The sequence below is a fragment of the Trichoplusia ni genome, chromosome 22 (assembly GCF_003590095.1).
Source record: "Trichoplusia ni isolate ovarian cell line Hi5 chromosome 22, tn1, whole genome shotgun sequence".
In the NCBI taxonomy this organism is placed as follows: Eukaryota; Metazoa; Arthropoda; class Insecta; order Lepidoptera; family Noctuidae; genus Trichoplusia; species Trichoplusia ni.
This window is the reverse complement of record NC_039499.1, coordinates 2,430,826-2,448,673: the sequence shown is the minus strand read 5'-3', so window position 1 is coordinate 2,448,673 and position 17,848 is coordinate 2,430,826. Positions and strand designations below refer to the sequence as shown.

At 35.0% G+C, this 17,848-nt stretch overlaps 1 protein-coding gene across 2 annotated transcripts in view; it reads right to left on the bottom strand.

Annotated features, from left to right (window-relative positions):
• Window positions 1-2,681: 2,681 nt before the first annotated feature.
• Window positions 2,682-17,848, bottom strand: part of LOC113504460 (ras-related protein Rab-37) — an 86,122-nt gene continuing 70,955 nt past the window's right edge. Inside the window, exons 1-5 of one of the 2 annotated variants that reach the window (XM_026886749.1) lie at window positions 13,145-13,478; window positions 11,043-11,153; window positions 9,865-9,973; window positions 5,679-5,789; window positions 2,682-5,250 (exon numbers count right to left, since the gene is read on the bottom strand). In XM_026886749.1, coding sequence (XP_026742550.1) covers window positions 5,009-5,250; window positions 5,679-5,789; window positions 9,865-9,973; window positions 11,043-11,153; window positions 13,145-13,363 — 792 coding nt within the window. In that variant the 5' untranslated portion in view covers window positions 13,364-13,478 and the 3' untranslated portion in view covers window positions 2,682-5,008. Of the gene's footprint in view, window positions 5,251-5,678; window positions 5,790-9,864; window positions 9,974-11,042; window positions 11,154-13,144; window positions 13,479-17,848 lie in introns of those variants that run through there. The other variant, XM_026886750.1, reaches the window with a different exon arrangement.

Below are 17,848 nucleotides of genomic sequence, written 5' to 3'. Positions count from 1 at the left end.
TGTTTGTATTCCCTGTCTGGTGAAACGTAAGTATCACTGTCTCTGTCTAAACCAGTACAGTCATGGCGGCACATTCAAACTTCGGCTATGTTCGCTCTAGTTTCGCTATGGCGGGAGATTATAAAACTCTGACATTTGTTTATTTGGTTTTCATTACCATTATTCGGGACAATAATCACTTTGTATGTTTTTGATCTTCGTTACGCGTATAAAAGAGTATTTATTTATTTCTAATAACTTTTAACTTGGAATTAATGGGCGAATGTGGAATTTAATGGATAAACTTTGGGCAGTTTAACACGAATGTGGTAGTGCCAACTTTATGTGTGTTATTAAACAAACGGAATAGAAAGAAATTACTTTGGTTCATTCATAGAAATGTGGGGGAAGACAAAAACATGAATGAATTTGTAATATAGTTTACTACATAGATGTCTATGTCGGTCAGTTGAATTTTAGTGTCAAGGAAGTGTTCAAAATCATGTTTACACTGCAGGTGATTGACCTTTAGCCGTATTTCTTTTAGACAAATACATACATTTACCGTAAGTACTTTGCTATTAAATTTTATGGCCTCAGAATCTGATTTATAATTAGAATCTAGATGATATTTTATCGTTACTTCGTAGCGAAGTTATTACCACCAAATATTTTACAATTAAATATTAATAAATTAAAGCGAGCAAGAAGCGAATACGAAGTACCCTGATGATATTCGACTAATGTGGGCAATCTTATATTTACCTTGGGTATTGGCCTGGGGCGTTGGCCATTCACCTAAATTGGAAATATAATTTATAAATTATACGAACCCTAGAGTAACAGGAAAAGGAAAATACTACAACATGTTGTTGTCTATGTTGTTCCCGTAGCATGGTGACCTATAAATGCATTATTTATGCCTTTGGGTCCTGTATATGGCTAAATTTTCTCTGCATCAGCCTAACCTCTTTAGGTCTTTAACCGACTCTAGGTGGAAGGGAGGTTCTCGACAGGTATTTTTTTGTATTAATCTGAGATTTCGAGTCCCATTTGCATGGTTCTAGTTTTATTCCATTAGGAATATTTGCAATTTTGTTCCCATACAAATTTATTACGTATAAATATAATATAATTTAAACCTCACCTGCCAAAACGGTTTTGAATACTATAATCCAAAATAGTTTGTCGCCTAATTTTACCGTATTTTCTGGTATTCATCGTAAGCTTTTAGGCAAATTATGCGTCCCCAGAGTCTATTACAAGTCTTTGCGTCCAAATTACGAGTCGTCTATTGACAAAGGGGTGCTCATTCATTGGGGTTCCGTGGCATCACGGTATGTTAGCTAGGGGTGTATGCCGTGTTGTGTGCAATTTAAGTATGCTCTGTATAGATAATTTTATTTTTTACGATCACACTAAATTTCAATGTCACACATAGATCGATCTATTTAATTAACGTTTATAATTGTGGGTTTCGAACCCGACCATATTATTTCTATTTATACCCTCATGGTACCAAGTCGGTAGGTTTCTAAAAAAGAAAACATAAAAACCGACTTCAAGACTACACTAACAATATATACAATTGAACTAAAAAGTATAAAATAATATTTTAATTACAAGTCAAAGAACACTAAAGGAAAATCAACGAAATTATTGATACTTATGCATACTATTTACATTTTAAAATCAGTTATTTTTGAGGTCGGTGCCAAATGCGGGCAGACGCGTGAGGGCAGAAGACGCTGATGGTTGTGTTTTATTATGTTTGTATGTATTAGTTTATGTTTCTTTTTTGTGTTATTAATAGATAAATTATTTTATTGTCTTCTTTTCAATTATCGGTTGTTTTTCAATTATTTATGTAATTTCTTTTTGTGTCATTAATATATTGTTTTGGCTGGCACCGACTCCAAAAATAACTGATTTTAAAATGTAAATAGTATGCATAAGTATCAATAATTTCGTTGATTTTCCTTTAGTGTTCTTTGGCTTGTAATTAAAATATTATTTTATACTTTTTAGTTCAATTGTATATATTGTTAGTGTAGTCTTGAAGTCGGTTTTTATTTTTTTCCAAAATTAATTTTATTTTTCACTTTTTAGTATGGGTAGGCCTACTAAACGCGCTGCCCAAATGAGTTCTTTGCCCCCGTGAAACTGCCCAGAATTCCCAGTGATATTTGTTCGAGAGCCTCCACCCAGTCTGTTACCATTTGAGAGTGATGTTAATTATGGAGGCCATTTTGAATAACCGAATATCTCATCAGAACAAACATCTAATTATGTTTATTTTAGTTTCAGTATTGCATTTTTTGTAAAACTTTGTAAGTGACCTTGAACATTTTTTTTTTTTCGAAATAGTTTTTATAACCTTTGTAGTGAGTACAGGCATGATAATATGTTGTGTGATGGCGTAAACAATGCTTAGATATGCTATAGCAACAATTGCGGTTAATCTGCTGTTATTTATTGAAGAGTTCCCCCGATTTCTACAAGATTCCATCATCAGATATTGAAATGGTGATAATGGGACCACACGGGAAGCACAAGCTTTCAAATAAAAAAAGAATCATGAAAATCGGTTCACCCAATCGCAAGTTACGAGGTAACAAACATAAAAAAAAAAAAAAATACAGTCGAATTGAGAACCTCCTCCTTTTTTTGAAGTCGGTTAAAAAGTAGGGAAAAAAGTTGTATGGGTGAATAAAGAAACTTTTATTAATCACTGTATTTATTTATTTCTGCACAAGCAACATTCAACGCTTTACAACATTTATTTTAAACAAAATTTGCAACGACAATATAATATGTATTACGATTCTTTACAAGTTCTTTTATTCACTGTTAATGTCTTATAATAATATGTTAACTATTTATTTAGCACAAACATTCCTCTTAATGCAAAAACACACACTTTTAGGTAAATAGCCCAATGGTATTTGTTACAAGTTTTACTACATTCGTATCAGATTTTTTTGGGCATTCTTTTATAGAAGTACATATCATTTAAGGAAATATACATAGGTTTTATAGTATAATAGTATGTAGGGAAGTATAAGTGATATCAAATTGGTCATAAATATGCCGAAAGTTTTGGTTTTAAATAGTGCTCTACAATTTACATTGTTTTTTTTTCAATATGGTATGAAACGGTAAATACCTACTAAAAAAGGAAAGATATGTAACAAAATCAGTATAGGTACACATAGGAAATGAAGCTATACAGGCGGTGCCACCTGTAGTTGAAGAAGGTAGACAGCGCGCTACACGCCGTAGAACGCTGACTCTCTCTCTCAATTGCAACAGACATACCTACTTCAAATTTCAAAAGGCTGATAGTTTTCCGAGGCACATGGACATATAAATAACATTGTCTAAGCATGAAGTAGTTACCAATCAAAATATTTTATTAAAAATAGATACCAAGAATGTAATCTGTAGTTTCATTGTATAATCCCCGCTAATTGCTGAAAACATGGCCGCTGTATTGATGACGTAAATTGACAGGATATTCTATTGCAGGCCGTATTTTTATGCTGGCTTTTGACGTCAGAATGTCGTCATTTCGTCAAAGTTCCAGTCTGCTACTGATTTGCGATTGTAGATACTCCTTTGAACCTCATGATATCGTGGATTTTGTATGACCTACAAAACATGTTTTTTTACGCATGGTCAATTTTCCCAATTACGCAGGCATTACAAAAAACGTATTGAAATGCAATGGCATTCAATAAATATTATATTAAAACTTGTTTTCACGAGATTATTTTCTACGATCGTTTTGTTTTTAGGCGGCCCCTAGACGACGACATTAAAAATAATGCAATATTATTGACAGTTTAGGGTTAATATTGAAGATTGCGCAATGATGGACCGAGATTTTGAACGACTCTTATTTATTGCCTCATATTTTTTTGTGCTTATAATTTATCCATTGATTCATAGCGCCTTATCACCGTATTGTACAATAAAAAGCACTGTCCCATATTATTTAGGTCTAGCGGCCGCCTTAAACAGATATGTAAGATGAAATTCATAATCATATTATAGTTATCACAGGGATATTGGATTAACACTTAAACTCTATTTCACACTAATAACTATTATATCTTCTTCCAAAGGAAATTGCAACTAATTTTAACGAATTGAAGGGTCATTTTATCCTTAAGTCGATGAAGACAGACTAGACAAACATCAGGTAATAGAACAGTTTTTTGAAAGTAGTTCAAAACTGCATTAATTTTGCTGTCCTGTTTAAGCCTTCTTGTTTCTGACATTCTTTTAAATAGATTTTATTTTTGTTAACACATAATCCACACAAAACTTATTCTTAAGGGTGGTGTCGATTATCTTTCAACTGTGACAGTATAAATGCTAGCTTTAGCTGATTGTTCGACTCTTCTCTAACACAGTCGAAATTCATTAACGCCCAGTTGTGGCTAGTTAGTAGAAAATGCGCGCCAGAACTCATAAAACACCAGGTGGTATAGTTCCGTGAGAAAATATGCGCCTGTTGAGCATCACACTAGCTAGTCTTTTGTTTGTCACAGAAAACAATGCCAGGTCAATACACAAACAATATCATTATTTTATGGCATTTTTTATATCGACAAAGTATATGACAAGCATTTGGAGATATGAATAGGGGAATAAAGCACACATGTAGCTATCTTAAGTCATTTTTGTGAACTTGTTTTCCTTAGTCAATAACAATAATGACTTTTATTTATTCATTCAGCTATAAACACGAATACAGTACCTTATCAAATATTACAATAGAAATCGGTACATCTTACTATACATACATTGATCATTATATTTCATATCTCACACCATAGAACATTGTTCAAACTTTGAGCTTTTCATAAAAGCAACCTTCATGCACGTTTACAGTTCCTCACCATACGTCTTCTCTACACGACGTTATTGCACCGACTGATTGAAAAATTAAACCAACCAGTCTATGCTCAACTTTGGTCCACTTCGAAAAATAAATACATGATTCTCATTTTGAACATGGGATTTATGAGCACGGCGGGCAGGAAGACCGGTGTTCCTGTGTGGGCTGCGCGCGCACGGCCAGCCGCGAGGGGTCGACGGGGTTCGCTTTCGCCACTAGAGAGCGCGCCACATGGGCAAAGGCAGCTTCGACATTCAGTCCGGTTTTGGCTGATGTCTCCATAAACGCGACTTGGTATTCTCTCGCTAAGCGCTGCCCCTCCTCCCGCCTCACCGCCCTCTCTAGGCCGCTATCGGATTTGTTACCTGCAAGCATAATGTTACTCAAGCTCCGTTCATGTGACCTTGTTTGAATGAGGGGTTACGATATCTGAGACTCGACGATTTTGTCGGCCCCTTCGGCCCTTGTTTACACGGTTTTTGAACACAGGGACACAATTATACGTGGTAGCTTTCATTTTACCTTTAGTGAGACACAGGTTCAAGAGTTTGAAGAATGTTTGTGCTGAGCTTTGGGGTGTGAATTAATGAACTTTTTAATGAATTGAAAACTCTTGGCGGTACAGTTTCAGCAATTTTTAAGCGCCAAATATACAACTTTTATCACTTTTTTGGTATGATGGTACTGGCGTTCTTTTGTACTCCGTTGTAAGCATGATAGGTCAATTAAATTTCAATAAACCGGCAAAAACACAGCAGGTATTACCAAATGATAATAAAACCCCTTTCCTTACCTAACAGCATGATGACGACATCGTCTTGTGCGTACTCCCGAATCTCCCCCAGCCATGCTCGAATGTTATCGAAGCTGATCTTGTTCGTCACATCGTATAGCAGCAGAAGCGCTGTGAGAAAATGCATTTAGTATAATTACTTAAAATAGCATGTCGAGTTTGCCTACGAATCACCGTTCCTTAGACACAGGATTTCGCCCTTAAAGTACCTATAACACAGAATTTTACATACCCTGAAAAATAGGAATAATTGTGTACAGTTCCGTACAGTAGCTTTTAAAGATACAAAATGTATTCTCTCAGCCATTAGAACCAGCACGTGTATTACGAACGACGAACAGCTGCCGAATTCCGTGTTTTTTATTCTCAACCTTATTAAAATATACCATCCTTTATTCCAAAACACGTGCTGCCAACATAACCAACAGGATAATGCAGATGCCTTGCACGGTGCAGACGAAGGTCTTATGGCGACCCAATAATTATCACGATATCGGATCTACTTAATGCAGGTAGGTACCTACTTAATTTATTGACATCTTTGGAAACTTTCTTCAGACCAAGTTATGTTCCCATTTTCTGCAGTACCTAGCCTACAAAAGTTACAGATTGCCTATAAATGAGCTTTATTGGCCCACGTTTTTTTTCGCGTCTGGTTGTAATGGTATGATGCGATTTTTTGCAAGTTTGGATCATATTCTTAGCTCGATAAAGCTTACTTTATCATGCTGGGTCAGATAAGTCGGTGCACATGGGAGCTTTTGAAGTGATTTCAATTTAAGTTTTATGTGCTCGGTATAAAATCCACATTTCAATGACTTGGAGGTCGTCTACAACGCACGCGGTGACAGAAATGACGAAATGACATCACAATATGTTCTGTGGTGATATACCTAGATCTAAAGAGCTCGGTGGTACCTATAAAATTTAGTACTTGATAAGACAATAGGAGAAAAAAGAAATGAAGTCGCCAGTCGGTCGGTCGGTCATTCTTTAAGGTTTTCAACAAACAAACACCTCGGCGTAAACTATTTTATGTTAATTTCAATTCGCTTAACCCTAGAAAGATAATCATATTGTGACGTACGTTAAAGATAATCATGCGTAAAATTGACGCATGTGTTTTATCGGTCTGTATATCGAGGTTTATTTATTAATTTGAATAGATATTAAGTTTTATTATATTTACACTTACATACTAATAATAAATTCAACAAACTATTTATTTATGTTTATTTATTTATTAAAAAAAACAAAAACTCAAAATTTCTTCTATAAAGTAACAAAACTTTTAAACATTCTCTCTTTTACAAAAATAAACTTATTTTGTACTTTAAAAACAGTCATGTTGTATTATAAAATAAGTAATTAGCTTAACTTATACATAATAGAAACAAATTATACTTATTAGTCAGTCAGAAACAACTTTGGCACATATCAATATTATGCTCTCGACAAATAACTTTTTTGCATTTTTTGCACGATGCATTTGCCTTTCGCCTTATTTTAGAGGGGCAGTAAGTACAGTAAGTACGTTTTTTCGTTACTGGCTCTTCAGTACTGTCATCTGATGTACCAGGCACTTCATTTGGCAAAATATTAGAGATATTATCGCGCAAATATCTCTTCAAAGTAGGAGCTTCTAAACGCTTACGCATAAACGATGACGTCAGGCTCATGTAAAGGTTTCTCATAAATTTTTTGCGACTTTGAACCTTTTCTCCCTTGCTACTGACATTATGGCTGTATATAATAAAAGAATTTATGCAGGCAATGTTTATCATTCCGTACAATAATGCCATAGGCCACCTATTCGTCTTCCTACTGCAGGTCATCACAGAACACATTTGGTCTAGCGTGTCCACTCCGCCTTTAGTTTGATTATAATACATAACCATTTGCGGTTTACCGGTACTTTCGTTGATAGAAGCATCCTCATCACAAGATGATAATAAGTATACCATCTTAGCTGGCTTCGGTTTATATGAGACGAGAGTAAGGGGTCCGTCAAAACAAAACATCGATGTTCCCACTGGCCTGGAGCGACTGTTTTTCAGTACTTCCGGTATCTCGCGTTTGTTTGATCGCACGGTTCCCACAATGGTTAACTTATACGGTTCTTGTAGTAAGTTTTTTGCCAAAGGGATTGAGGTGAACCAATTGTCACACGTAATATTACGACAACTACCGTGCACAGGCTTTGATAACTCCTTCACGTAGTATTCACCGAGTGGTACTCCGTTGGTCTGTGTTCCTCTTCCCAAATAAGGCATTCCATTTATCATATACTTTGTACCACTGTCACACATCATGAGGATTTTTATTCCATACTTACTTGGCTTGTTTGGGATATACATCCTAAACGGACACCGTCCTCTAAAACCAAGTAACTGTTCATCTATGGTCAAATGAGCCCCTGGAGTGTAATTTTGTATGCACTGATGGATAAAGAGATCCCATATTTTTCTAACAGGAGTAAATACATCGTTTTCTCGAAGTGTGGGCCGTATACTTTTGTCATCCATTCTAAGACATCGTATCAAAAAATCAAAACGATCACGACTCATTACAGAGACGTACACCATTGACAAAGATCGATCAAAGAGGTCATCTGTGGACATGTGGTTATCTTTTCTCACTGCTGTCATTACCAGAATACCAAAGAAAGCATAGATTTCATCTTCATTCGTGTCACGAAATGTAGCACCTGTCATAGATTCCCGACGTTTCAATGATATCTCAGCATTTGTCCATTTTACAATTTCCGAAATTATCTCATCAGTAAAAAATAGTTTGAAGCATAAAAGTGGGTCATATATATTGCGGCACATACGCGTCGGACCTCTTTGAGATCTGACAATGTTCAGTGCAGAGACTCGGCTACGCCTCGTGGACTTTGAAGTTGACCAACAATGTTTATTCTTACCTCTAATAGTCCTCTGTGGCAAGGTCAAGATTTTGTTAGAAGCCAATGAAGAACCTGGTTGTTCAATAACATTTTGTTCGTCTAATATTTCACTACCGCTTGACGTTGGCTGCACTTCATGTACCTCATCTATAAACGCTTCTTCTGTATCGCTCTGGACGTCATCTTCACTTACGTGATCTGATATTTCACTGTCAGAATCCTCACCAACAAGCTCGTCATCGCTTTGCAGAAGAGCAGAGAGGATATGCTCATCGTCTAAAGAACTACCCATTTTATTATATATTAGTCACGATATCTATAACAAGAAAATATATATATAATAAGTTATCACGTAAGTAGAACATGAAATAACAATATAATTATCGTATGAGTTAAATCTTAAAAGTCACGTAAAAGATAATCATGCGTCATTTTGACTCACGCGGTCGTTATAGTTCAAAATCAGTGACACTTACCGCATTGACAAGCACGCCTCACGGGAGCTCCAAGCGGCGACTGAGATGTCCTAAACGCACAGCGACGGATTCGCGCTATTTAGAAAGAGAGAGCAATATTTCAAGAATGCATGCGTCAATTTTACGCAGACTATCTTTCTAGGGTTAACAAGTTTACCTATTATACATTTCATCTAAATCTATCTATCTTCCACCAAATATTTGTCCTAAGTTCCAATGAAACTGTATTAAAGAGGTGCAATAACACTACAAAAATAGGCCTACCACGAATCAATTACATACAAGCAGCCCGATAAGGACACCAGACGACTTTAATGACATGATGTGACTGGTTGAATGTGGCCAAATCTAGTTTCACACGTGTACGAATACGTAATCCGGTTTGCCGTCTCGAAAACGGGTCGAGGCCAGACATTTCCAGTCTCTTTATTCCCGTCATAATTACTATCCAAGAGACACCTGAATCAGACACTATCTAAAATCCATTTTATTATTAGCCTCTGATTTAAATACTTGTCAGCCAAGTACGGAAATTTTAGATATTTAGTTAGATTTTATCGCTGTTTGGAGAACATAGATATGAGCTCCTTATAACATCGACGTGGTGCGTAGAATTCCCAGAAGCCGATGCCATGTCATGTGGAACTTATCATCAGGCGACATAGACTCTAACTTCGCTAAGTTGTCGATAGATGGCGCTGTTATGAAAACGTTTGACCAAACTGCAAACTTACATCAAAGTTTCAAATAAAAAATATTTTAAACAATTAATTATGAATCTTTTTAGAAAAAAATGTATTACCATGAGCATCCCTGTAGTAGGCGTGTGTTACGCTCCGAAAGCGCTCTTGACCTGCGGTGTCCCAAATCTGAAGCTTCACCTTGATGCCGTCTACTGTAACTACCTTGTTCTGCGAACAGATGGCGTTAGAGGTATCAAGTTGATGTTACAAAAAGAACGCAGGTACGCGTGCACATCATAGATCAATAAAACTTTTGAGAAAACCAGACAGAATATTTAATTACGTAGTTTTTAGTATTGAAATATCATTCAGGCAAATAAAGAAATAAGAAAGTATGCCACGTTTCTTGAAAATAAATCAGGTCATTGAGATAACAATAATATAAAAAAAAAACAATAAATAAACATAATTATCAAAATATATTAGTTGTTAGTTCCGTCTGTGTAACTGTGTAATAAAATAGATAAAAATTAAAACCCAGATATTAACTAATACTTACAAATTAAGAACTCAATACGTTAAGACACCTACGTGCATACACAAAGTAAGTGCCTAATTAATGACATGGACTCTTCTACTTTTTCTTGTACCAAAACTTGAGTGTAATCTTATTATTGGCTACACAGCCACTTTTTCTAGTCCACAAAGACAGCTGCAATAAATCAAATTGCAAAAACCCAGTAAGGAAAAAAAACCTTTGCAACAATAAATCACTCAAGCGAGCAGTCGATTCAATCACAGCTGTCATGAGCAAGGGGCGGGAACGGAAAAAGCGCGCCAAACTTCGAACACCAATAGCGAGGCAGCGTACCAGCCGCGTGCAGCCACTCACTGGCCCATTTGAACTTGGAACCCTTGACGGTCATTAATTACTTCTTTTTTGCAAGAATTAAAAATAATAATAGCATTGTAAACTTTTTGCTTTGCGATTCGTTGAATACTCGATAAAAACTGTTTGTTGAACATTGATAATAAGTTTTTTAGACATTTTCTTACAATTTGCGCTTTCTTTATTATAAAAGTAATGAGATGTATCTGAATTGCGTATGTACCTTTATTTTGATGTTTTTTTCAAGTTGATGAATATAAAAAGTAAAAGAAGGGAATTAAGTATGAAAATAAGCAATCACAACCTGCTTTTGTGTACTCTTTGATCTTTGACGTTTTCTTAATGGCAAAGGGAAAAGGTAAAGCTACAAAATGTGATTGTAGACACGTGTAACGTGAGTCAGTGTACCCGGAAGTCGATGCCGACGGTGGATATGTAGTTTCCGGCAAGAAATGTGCCGTCCCGGAAGCGCACTAACATGCAAGTCTTGCCGACGCCGCTATCTCCAAGTAGCATCACCTGTAAAACGACAATATAGGTTTCAATATGAAGTTTACTAATTAAGAAGTTATTTAGTGACAAAATAATAATGCGACATAGCTAGATGATTATCTACTACAATTTATATGATGAAATGGGTGAGGAAGTTAGGTTTAAGTTACTTTAAGCGAATAAAATAGAATGAGAAATAATTGATAGATGAATTCGAAGGAAAATAAGTACCTAATGCTGATTTGATAAGTTCAAGAGTAGGTTGGTACTCAGAAATAGAACAAAAAATTAGCCCAAGAAGACAGTCCCAGTCTAACTTAATTCATCAAAGTTTGATATAGACATTCCACAATATTCCACATTCTATGAAAACAATTATACACTCAAATACAAGTTTGAGATGTCGTTAGGGGTTCCGAGCCGCTTTCATTAATTAGTTAAAGTCGGTTCGGAGGCTTCTTGCCCCCTTCCCCCTATCGTTCATTGTACACACGTGTCTCATTAGCTTCAAACGCTGGTACAGTCAACCCCGCATCTGAGCCTTTACCATGAGTTGTCAAATAACTTACTGTTGTCGTTGTGGAAGAGAGAGGGCACGCAAGACCGCGGGTATTGGTGTCCTATTTCCTCAATTATGACATTCTGCGCTCAAATCTTGGATGCACGCAGGGTTATCAACTTTTACTTTAATTTTATATCGCCTCTATTTCAATGCAGTACGGTTTACTTTTATATGATTTTTGGTACCATACATGTTTAGTCGATTTTCTCAACATTATTAAACATGAAGAAGAAGGATCAGCCGTACTAAATTAATCTTTACTTCTGTTTAATACTCTCAAGTTAAATGTTATTTCTTGGGATCCCGTGTTAATATTAATACTTTTAGAGAACGTACTTGTATTAGCTCATACGTATAACTCAATAACATCGTATATTTTAGCACTTAAGTAGGTAATTTCAAGACATTTAAATATGCATGACGAGACCTTTCGACACGAGGCGACGTAAGACGCAATATCCATGACTTAATTCTCCAACGATACATGTAGATAAAGCTTTGTAGGCTGTTATGGTGATCATTCGCTAGAAGACGAAATATACGCATACATTGCTTAGTGCACGAATGACCTGAAAAATAGGCAATCTAATTTTATAGATGAGATCTTGAAGAAACGGCAAACCATTAATAAAAGATAAGGCAAAAAATAAAACTACATAAAAATGAGGGTTTTATCGACAAAAGATTCTCAATATCTATTTAACATAAAAGTCAAATTACGACCTGTATTTTATTTCACTTAATACTTAAGTATTGAATGCCTTATATAAAACTAGGTGTTGCCCGCGACTTCGTCCGCGTGGTAAGAAGAAATTGCGACTATAACTTGAGATTTAAACTATCCTATCTCTCAAGTTGGATCGAACTGCTCATGGTGGCGAATTTTATTATAATCGGTTAAGTAGTTTAGGAGTCCATCGAGGACAAACATTGTGACACGAGATTTATATATATTAAAATAAAGGACTTTTAGATCTTATTATATTCCCAGTTGGAAATATAAGATCCATTAGGACAATGGTAAGTTTTTATAGTTCTAGACGCTCATAAACGTTATTTGGCGTTAGAACCTATGTTCACTTTTACGAATCGAAATAAATATACATAAGAATTTAATTAAATTTGCTACAGAGAAGAAACCATCTTGAGTATTTAGGAGAGGTTTAGTTATAGATCAGCCTAGTTTATAAGTTAGCGCCACAAACCAGAATTGACTTTATTATGAGAAACGAAATGGAAAAAAACATATCAAATGTAATCTAAAATTCAAGAAGGCCGATACTAACTTAGGTTGTCGAAATTACGACCAATGAAGTAGCGAGATTATTAAGGCGTGTCAAAGCCTACTGGAATTAATCAGCTAGCAACGTAAATCGTTGTCAAAGCAACTTGAGAAATGAGAGTAATCCTCTGCAAAGTAATCTAAAAATCAAATAATTAAATGAATCTTACTCACTTTCCCAAAAACATCATATTTGTCTTCTAGTTTGGAGCGCTGTTCCCAAGTTTCCGTAGGTGATGGGGGCTCGCTGTGAGGCATCACTCCCGCCTCTGCCTCACTCTTCTCATCATCTTCCCTGGCTTCAGGCAAGTTTCTCGCCCATGTTGGTCTGACACGACCAACAACCACTCGTTTCTCCATTTGCCGGTTGTCCATCGCGTTTGGATTCCACATTTTGAATCTTTAGGACATCCGTTTTAAAATTATCTTCCGTTATAACGTCTTTCACTTCATTCACATCAAATAGTTTTATTTGTAGTTCATTTTTGGTTTACACTTTTTTAATTCGAACACTTTTATCACTGTTTTTCTCTTTAGTAATTTGTTAACTGGCTAAAATAGTGCTATAAAATAAACAAATAAGTTCTCCTAATCTCTTAGTAACGAATTTATTTTCAACAGTGTTGTATTGTAGGTAAGTCCGTAAAACCCTCTTTTTCCTAATAGCCTATATATGTTACCGTACGGAACGGTACTACTTATTCTTTCTTACCCAAACTATTTCGCACAACCATTATTTGGGTTGACAAGGCGGGGGAATCGGCTTGGACACACACCCCTTGGGGGTAGAAGCTTGTAGGTTCCTTACTGACTAAACCTAAACCGCTGTGCTGCGTCATCTATGTTTCGGTGTCGATGCATGCCAATGCGTTGCCATTCTGAACACGTGATGATCAATTTATCTATAATATGTATGTATTTAGAACTAAATAAGTATGTTTATCAGTTGTTTAGTACTCGTAACACAAGCTCAGCTTAATTTGAGACTAGATGGCGTTGTGTGAATTTTGTCCAATATTATATTATATTATATATTATATTCTTCATGCAAAAATTGTTTGGTATCCTACCTTTCTTTTTTGTAGCTTTTTGTTTCGATATTGTGTAATTATGAAACTTTGCCTCGGCACACAGCCTACCTACTCCACATACGTCTCACTACCTACAGGCTTTAGTATTCCCCGAAATTTAATAAAGTCAACATGAATCCTCTATCTATACTACCTGTATACCTACTCTCTGCTTGATCATTAATCCAGTTGTGTTAATCCCGAGATTCCGTTTCGGGCGTCAGTCATCTGTTTATTTAGGTTTTCTTTGAACAGTAGTCAAGTTTGACGGGAATATATCCTGTATTTGCGCGCATTAATGTGTTAAGTTCATCAGATTTGTTATTACTTAAGACGATGTAATCCTAAAGTCAATATTAATGGGATGATGTCGGCGTTTTCGCATTGTTGTTTTAATAGTAGGTACAATGTTGAAAGTTGGAAGAAAAATTCAAGGCTGTTCATAACAACCTGTGATTTTCAAGGATTGCCTTTATTGAATACATTTAACGAGATAATTCTTTTGAATACTACAATGGAGGAGAAATCTTCTCTAAAGACGTATCCATTGTGCCAAAGGTAGGAACTTCAGTATCATAGAAATACAATACATATGCCAATAAAATATCTGTCCAATTAAGATTGAATCCGATTTCCATACATGCAGTCGTTCAAGAAGCTCTTATTAAAATGGTCTTACTCTAATACTTTTGTCATTTTCCAATCCGAACACTAAAGTCTATTATTGTTTGTGATTTTATTCTTCCGTCATATTTAAAAGCTTGCTTACTATAATACTGTACATGGGATTTAAGGCTTTATTTGCTTTACCCACAAAAAGGGTAACTCATGAATTGGTAATGGGACCGTAGTGATTTTCCTTAAACCTTTAAGAACCTATCCTGTTTGTATTCATGTGAAGCCTTTTCTTGACGTCTTATGCAGTCACTATAGGGCTTAATCCTCTATGGGCCATTAAAATTTCACTTTATAGGTAAATAAGGCCATTTGGTTCGCAAATGAAGTTCAAAAGCGAAGCTCGTACTTTGTTATTATGGCTTTCAATATTGGTTTCATATTTTACTATACATATTACTAAGTGGAGATTTTTGGATTAAACTTGGCTGCCCACTTTACCCATTACTTCAATTTTTATATTAGAAACTAGCTGACCCAGCAAACGTTGTTTTGCCCAATAAATTATTCCTAGTTGTATGTGTTTCTTAATGCCACATTATAAAAAAATAAAAACATAAAATTAGGTCCAAATAATAAAAGATTTTTTTTAGTGTGACCCTTATCACTTAGGGGTATGAAAAATAGATGTTGTTCTATTCTCAGACCTACCCAATATGTAAGTATACAAAATTTCATAAAAATCGCTCGAACGGTTTCGGAGGAGTACGGTAACTAACATCGTGACACGGGAATTTTATATATTAGATATATTATACCTATACCTCCGATATATATATATATATATATACCACCGATGTAGACTTATTACGGACTTATGTATTATTGACGTCTGTAGCTTAAAGAAACTTTTTCCTTCTATCAAATACGGGTCTTTACTAAACTACTTAATATCGAGTAAATAGTCCTTTCAGTACCTATTACCTACTTGTGTACCAGTTAGTAGTAGTTGGTAGAAGTTACCGAGTACAGAATAAATAGAAAATCAAATGAGTATCACCTTTAAATCGATCAGCGTGGACTTACCTTTATGTATTGCGATTCTGCGCATAACTAACTAGAGAGGTAATATATTGGATTGTTTAAGGTTGAATGGAGTCACAGCTCTATAGTTCCTGAGCGTAGAAAACAAGGGGTTTGATGACTATATTGCTGTTATAACAGTTTTTAGTAGCTGAGCGACGCGCTGAGTCGTGCGTGTTTACCCCTATTCTCCCCAGTCTTGTTAAGTATTCAGATTAATTCTGTAATTTTATGATATTTTTTAGCGTAAAGTAACAAAATTTACAAAACAACTTTTTTTTCAAATTGGCTCTGCCTTCAATTTTATGTGTGAACATTTTATACTTGTTAACCTTATAAAGCCTCGCTAACAAATTCGGTAAATAAGTTTCACAAATAAAATAGTTTTTATGCGGCTAAGAGCAGAATTTCTTTTCGCAGGTCTCTTATTGTCACCAAAAAAATAAATATAAATAAATTAAACTAACGGGCGTGTCTCATCACTAGGCGACTTAATACCGGCACTAGTTAATCGGCTTACAACATATGCCTATGTGTAACTATAGTTAGGTATCATTCAAAGCTAATCAAGCGTATTAACGAAGCGGTTTGGAACGTAATTAATATATTTTATACGTATAAAAGTAGATGCTTAAGTACTTTATAATGAAACGGTTGAAATTTTTTTTAATGTCATATTTATTTGTGGAAAATTAGTTGTGGGCTCCTTAAATAAAGTCGGTTAAAAGTAGCCTACGCGGTAATGAAAGATGTCAGCTACCTAAGCAGAAAAAATCATAGAAATCGGTACTACTGTTTGGGCGTGAAGAGGTAACAAACATACATACGCCCATATACAAACACAACCACATACTTTTGCATTTATAATATTAGAGTAATTTTTCTAAAAAAGTCTGTTGTTGAAATAGTTTTATTTTGTCTGAAATGTACTTTACACATATCATTGTTTGTACGAAATAAAAAATTGCCAATTATTATTTTTTTTATTTTTTAAGTAATAAGGTTTTTAAAAGTAATCATCATAATCATTACATATGATATTAAACGTAGTTTTTTGTTAGTACGACTGTTACACTTACTTAAAAGATTAACTAGTGAGTCCGTATTATTCGTAATTAATTATATTATTAAATCATAAATAAAATAACCATCTGCTTATCGCAGAATTAAATGCGGTATTCATTTGAAGTTATGCAATAATTGACATTGATTGGTCAGTTCACAGTGCACAAACGCGGTTTAAATTCTGACGCTGTATTGTTGAAACTATGTGGTTAACCAATACGCAGGTATGGTCATGGATACCCTATTAACTGTGTATGCATGTAATGCGGGTAAAATATCGTAATTATGATTTCCCGGGTATTGACGGCCTTTGCCTCCGATATAGGCTGCGGAGTATGTAAAAATCTTTCAAAATCTTATTTGTCACGTGAACTTATTTTTTTTTAAAGACACGTTTTTAATTGTAACACGTAAGAGCATTTAATTTTAAAGGGGTTAGCAGAAACCACGACTACTACTGATAAATGGTCACAACCACAAAAATGTTACAAAAAGCCAGACAACATCCAGCTTATGAAAAAGAAACAGAAACAAATGTAAATATCTAAATTTCTAGGCAGAAAAGCCGATAAGCTTTAAACAAAGTCACTATATTGGAAGGTTACATGTGAGCGCTAAATTGCAGACTCAACTCAAATGAAATACATCCCCAGAGCTTTTAATAAAAGGGGTTAGGTTTTATTAACTGAATTCTCGTAGCAGGTACATATATGCCTACCTATATTGTACAGTCTCGACCAAGAATATATATCTACATCCATTGTATAGTCACAAACGAAACGCGGTAAGTATTGATGTATACGTAAAATTCTTTTGAGTATTAATTCTCAGGTTGTGGTTTATTCAGGCTTTGTAAACGAAATATCGTTGAATTAATTTTCAATTTAAAAATACTTTATGAGAATGATTTATGAAGTAATTTGTAAGTATTTAATGGCGTAAACGTCTTCTAGATTGTATGTTTGTATACTAGATGCGTGGTTGAAGATGGTGTGCTAAAAGAAATTAATTTAAAAAATCATTTTTGGCCCAACATTTAGGAAAA